General features: G+C 40.0%; 1 protein-coding gene across 1 annotated transcript; it reads right to left on the bottom strand.

Moving 5' to 3' along the window:
• Window positions 1–414: 414 nt before the first annotated feature.
• LOC113528988 (keratin, type I cytoskeletal 50 kDa) lies at window positions 415–5,515 on the bottom strand. The gene is made up of 8 exons (XM_026917889.3): window positions 4,844–5,515; window positions 4,473–4,555; window positions 4,209–4,365; window positions 3,764–3,925; window positions 3,330–3,455; window positions 3,076–3,150; window positions 1,391–1,539; window positions 415–597 (listed from the first exon to the last, which is right to left on the bottom strand). Exons 1-8 carry the CDS (start codon window positions 5,465–5,467, stop codon window positions 486–488), a joined length of 1,488 nt encoding a protein of 495 aa, XP_026773690.3. The 5' UTR covers window positions 5,468–5,515; the 3' UTR covers window positions 415–485.
• Between the last annotated feature and the right edge of the window lie 393 nt (window positions 5,516–5,908).

The following is a 5,908-nucleotide window of genomic DNA, read 5'->3' as shown; positions in this document are numbered from 1 at the left end:
AATGGTCCTTAAATAACCACCTGAACATCAACAATGTAGCAGAAATATGATTTTAAAACATAGTTATTTATATTCATTAGGGGAAAAAATGATCTAAACAAACAGTTTCCTGGTGTAAAATAATAATTTGCTTAGTGACATGTAATATTCTGTCTTGGTATTGCAGTTAAACTAGAAACACAGGCTTTAATGCAGTGTAGTCAGTTAAACTGAAATTATTTACAGCGATATTTAGCATGACTAGATAACAAACACTAAACTTCAGCTTTAGTTATATTAACTTTTGCCTTAATTAATATGTTTACAGTGGCTAATTGTCATTACGGATGGATTACACATGCATTGTATATTGCTGAACTGATAGTTATGATTCTTTGATGTGTGTGTGTGAAACAGGAAACACAAACTACCATCATGATTGAAATTTTATCTTTATTACTTGACTGAAATGCTTAGTGAAATACATTCCATCATGTGTTTTGTTGTCATTCTACTGGAATTGGATCAGCCTTCTCTTTAGGTTGCTGTAGCAGCACTCCGGTAGGAGCTGCAGAAGGAGCCGCGGAAGGAGAGCTCCTGCCGGTAATATCTAAGGCACTGGTGAAACAGAGAAGGACAACAATGACGTTAGATTCTTTACCTTGTTATGTACATCATTAATTTATGGACTGGGAATTTACATGCCAGCTATGAGGGAAATGCTGCGTTTGAGGCAAAGTTGCAACCTGTAATTCCCTGCCTACAACCAGGAAAAACCACCGAAAACACCTCTCAACTTCAACTTGTCAACGTGGAGTAGTCTTCTGAACTACCAGTTCCTTCCCTGGTTATGGAGTGACATCAGATCAACATGGCCGCTCATACTGTGAACAGTGTAAAGTTCCTCTTCTCTACATTTAAATAAGTTTATAGCAGTACTGGCTTCAGATTAGTTAATACACAGACACAGTACTTGGTTAAATCTATTACAGTGATCATGCTAATCATTGTTCTCAGAAGGTAATCATTAACATTAGAGTTATCACTAATGTTTTTGCTAACACTACTTGCTATTGTCCGCTGTTGTTGTTACTCTACTGCAATTTCCAAATGTCCAAAATGTTGCATGAATGTTAAAAGTTCACTATAGAAGAACAGCACCAATAGCCAATCAGGCCTGCAACTGTGCTCTGACAGAATAAACAAAAGACACACTTTTGTGGAGGCGGCCATGTTTTTTTTTTCCATTTTGCACGTGAAACCTGCTGAGGTGTGAAATTATGTTATTACAACTTGCAAATGACCACTTACAAGGCACCAGGACACAGCATAAAAGTAAACAACTCTGAACTATAAGAGACACAGAAAATGGAAAAGAGATTTATATGGAGTTAATTCAGATTTGATTTACATTCCGAGGGCCCCTATTTCCAGCAGTCTCCGGTATTCAGCAATCTCCACCTCCAGTCTGGTCTTGATGTCCAGCAGCATCTGATAATCACGGCCTTGACGATCAAGATTAGCACGAAGCTGCAGCAGCTGTTCCTCCAGACTCGTCACCTTTGTTTTGAGAAACATACCAATGAATTACTCATTTAATCCACATTACTGCACTTTGGCATGTTTATACAAGTCACCACTGGTTAAGGAGTTTCTAAAATACCCAGGAAATAGCACCAATGCTTCAGGGTCAAGTCCCACCCATTTCACAACACCACATGAATCCCTAATGCCTGGTGTATCGGGTTCTTATCACTGGTAGTAGGTTGCTCTGCCTACTAGACATGATTTAAATTATGAATATGCCACAGGTAATTGCTTTAATTGACTACACAGCCCCTAAAATTTCATTAAATTGCATCACTGAAATGTTTACCAAAGTGTCTATATTATTCATAAGTCTTGGTGAAATTCAGTATTTTAGTGTATCAAATGATCAAATATCTCAGTGCAATATCACGCTGTTCATTCCTTTAACTCAAACAGTTTCTGATGAACAGCAGAGCCTGAATGAAAATCTCCTTTGAAGCCCCAGAAACAGAGCTAACAGACACCCAGTGAAGCCTGTGCATCTCTTGATATCTGTTACCCATTTGTGTACATGGTGTTTTAATGGGACAAAATATTAACGCTGATTGGACACCATGCTTTAAATGCTTCATTTTGAGCCACGCCCGAACACACAGCTTCACTGGGACTGAATGGAGTGTGTGCAGGAGGGTTTTGTGCAGAAACAAAACATCTCAACATTTATTGGACAATGTGCTCTTTGTTTGTCCCTCCTGGATGCACAGCTTCTCCCTACGATAACTGGTCGATCTCTCAAAGTGGTGTAACCTCATAACCTACTGCCAGTCACAGAAACATAATGAACATGACTGACATCTCAAACTTGAACATATCCACACCAGTCAGAATAGCTTGGAGCCTGCTGTAGTGGTATAATTTGTAAATATTGTAAATAAACTGTAAGTATAAAGTTTGATTATTTGCATTCATTTCTGAAATTTGTTGTTTATAAGTCTAGCTAGCTAGCTGTCACTTCCTTCTTCAGCTAGCAGCTTAGCTGCTTTTTGGCATGAAATGGCTGACACGCCTAATGTTGACCTGATTCTAGAAAAGTCTTTTGATGCTCATACTTATGAGGAGAGAATGAAAATTAAACAGAAATGCTGAGCAATGCCTTTCATTCAAATGTTCAGGGAGCATAAAAGGTCCTTGGTACAGTAAAATAGGCTAAGTATGCCCTCTGCAATACAAATCCCTATGAATAAGCTGTTACTGTAGAAATGTAGAAAAGATAACACGTGTTAGAACAAGATATATATTCCATAATCCACCACCAGCCACCAGCTGGGTGGATTAATTACAAAAATTCAAACAAACCCCTGCTCTATAATGTCTTGTATTATATAGTATGTATATATTGTATATTATTTTAGTTTGAATCAATGTGGCACTTGGTTTCTAAATAACAATGACATAACATAATGCACACATGACATTCATCTCTAACTAAGCAATATGGATACTTGACAATAAAAGAAACTTATGCTATCTCATCAATGACTTTACAGCATGTTCATCCAACCTCACCTGCAGTTGGTATCCTGACAAGTGCGCAGCGTAGAAAGCCTGTGTCTCTAGCAGTTTTGCTCCCAAGGATGCTTTCTGTGGTGAAAGTAATTGGTGAGTTTTCTTTAAATGTTTATATTTTAAACACCTATGCAAAGAGTTTCTGTTTATATGCATTACATTACACAATAAACAACTACTCAGTTAACACTGGCTATATTCTGAGACCATACTGCAACCAGGCAATTCATAAAATGCTGATTTGTAAATCTCACCACGGCCAGAACAGACTGGAGCTCGAGTTCCAGGCCCTGCACTTTGGTTTTCTCTGTACTCATTTCTGTATGAGATGTTGCTATGGTCTGTGTGCCGGTAGCAACCTCTTGTCTCAGGGTCTCCAACTGCCAATGGAAAAAATAGAGAATAGAGTTATAGTTTAGTTACCATAGTCAAAGACATACTCTGGATAAGATAAGTCCCAGATTTCCACATTTCCTCATGGACAGGGCAGGTTTTCCTTGAGTTGTAAATTTTGATCCCTGCACTGCCACAGGACCACTTAATGGCTCAGCTCTGTGCTTGAATTGGATAAAAGTTTTTAAATAATAGCGCATCACTAAAACCTGATCTTCTTTCAGCTCTATTAAAATGCTATGATGTGGTAGTTTGATCATTTTGATGACTTTTTTTTTGCAAAAGCGGAACCCACCTTGCCCTTGAACCAGCCCTCGAGCTCTCTCCGGTTCTTGGCAGCGATGGTCTCGTAGTGATCACGGATGTCTTCCAGAACGCTGGTGAGATCTTGCTGTGGTGCAGCTTCCACCTCCACGTGAATCTGTCCACTCATCTGGCTGCGTGTGGTCACCATTTCCTTGGAATTAATCAGAGTTGGAGGAGATGGTTGAGTTTAACTCATTAATTCATAAAGGTGATTTATATGAATTCATGAATATCAGTGACTGACTTTTGTCCAATTCTGGCTCACAAGAGTACCTGAACAGCTTGTAAAATCTACTATGCCTGTACCTTTCCTTTCTGATCTAGATGAAAAATCACTAAAACAATTCTCTTTCATTTAGTGTTTGGACAACTCTGACATCCAAAACATGCTTCATAACAATTTAGCATTTTGTATGCTTGTAAAGCTTCATCACCTCGTCATGGTTCTTCTTGATGAAGGCCTTCTCGTCATTCAGTGTGTCAATCTGCAGAGTGAGCTCAGCCATGCCCAGGTGGATATCATCCAGCAGCCTCTTCAGCCCAGCGATATCAGCCTCAACAGCCTGACGAATGGACAACTCATTCTCATACCTGTGTAAAGAAATTGCATTTTTAAAAAAAAAAAAAAAAGAATAAATTCATTTCCATTTATGTAGTACATATGTAGCATGTTCTTTTAATGCGATATGAGATCTTACTTAATCCTAAAGTCATCTGCAGCCAAGGTGACATTGTCAATGTTGAGTTGGACTGTACCTCTCACCTGAATGGCATCCAGAATCTGAAAACAATCAACCCAAAGACATAATGTGAATCCATTTGCAATATACTCAGTTAAGGCACAAACAGCCAAGGTAACAAAGCATTTCTAGACCTTTCTTAGGTATGCTCAACATCTACAAAACTAACATCCACTAAGAATAAAGTACAAATACTTTCACCTGAGGAAAAGTAAAAATTGATTAGAAAAGGTGTGTGAGCCATAAAATTCTAAAAGCAATATCAGTGGTTTAAACACTTTAAAGTCTAAGCTAACTGCAGCAAAAGAGTTCAACTTTAAAGGATTTACTTCTGCCTGGAGCTCATTGATGGTAGACAAGGAGTCAGTGTAGTCCCGTGCAATAGGTGAAGTCCTGCTGTCCACAAATTGCCTGATCTTCAGCTCAAGCTCTGCATTGGCCTTTTCCAATAAGTGCACCTTCTTCAGGTAGGAGGCCAAACGGTCATTGAGTACCCTCATGGTGAACTTCTCATTGCCCAGGATGCCAACATCTGCTCCCCCAATGATACCTCCGAACCCAGGTCCAACTTTGAATGCAGCACCACTTCCAAACCCACCAGCACTTCCAAAGCCAAAACCTGCAGCAGAGCTTGCACCTAAAACTGTAGCAGAGCTTGCACCAATACCTGAACCAAGACCTACACCAAGACCTGAACCAAGACCTAAACCAAGACCTGAACCAAGACCTGTACCAAGACCTACACCAAGACCTGTACCAAGACCTACACCAGAGCCGAGGCCTCCACCAACTAATCTAGATGGACCAACCAACAAAGGCCGAGAGGCTTGGGAGATGAGAACCCCATGGCCTCCTGCTCCACCATGGACGCTTCCGGCGCGTAAGCTGCCACCCCTTCCACCTCCACCATAACCGAGGTACACGGATCCTGATGCAAAGCTACTGCGTGCCATGTTGATGGAGGCTTTTCGGTCTTACTCTAGAGAGTGAGTGAGGACTAGAAGTTCAGCAGACTTTTATACCCTGTCTGAATCTTCAAACTGTAGATGAACAGTTGAGGTTCCCATGGATTAGCTAATTGAATGTTATTTAATGTACCAACATGCCTTAAAGGTAGATTTTTAAAGATTATGTGATTGACAGCCACTCTCTCATGGGCATGGGTTGTACCGCCTCTCACTCCTACAGGGTATTTGCTCCGATTCCAAATTCCTCAAGGTTAGATCTCAGTGTAAAGAGACAATAGCAACAATGTTTTATTTGATGACAAGATTGTGTCCATCGGGAAGATGAAACATCTTTCTTGCTTTATAGTTTGAGAAGAGAGAAAGATCACAGCAATGCAAATGTGGGAAATTTGCGTATCTCTGCTATAACCTGTGCAACCTGTGCAA

Source organism: Pangasianodon hypophthalmus, chromosome 23 (assembly GCF_027358585.1).
Source record: "Pangasianodon hypophthalmus isolate fPanHyp1 chromosome 23, fPanHyp1.pri, whole genome shotgun sequence".
Classification (NCBI taxonomy): domain Eukaryota; kingdom Metazoa; phylum Chordata; class Actinopteri; order Siluriformes; family Pangasiidae; genus Pangasianodon; species Pangasianodon hypophthalmus.
Note: the sequence above shows the minus strand (reverse complement) of the source record. Positions and strands in the feature narration are given on the sequence as shown.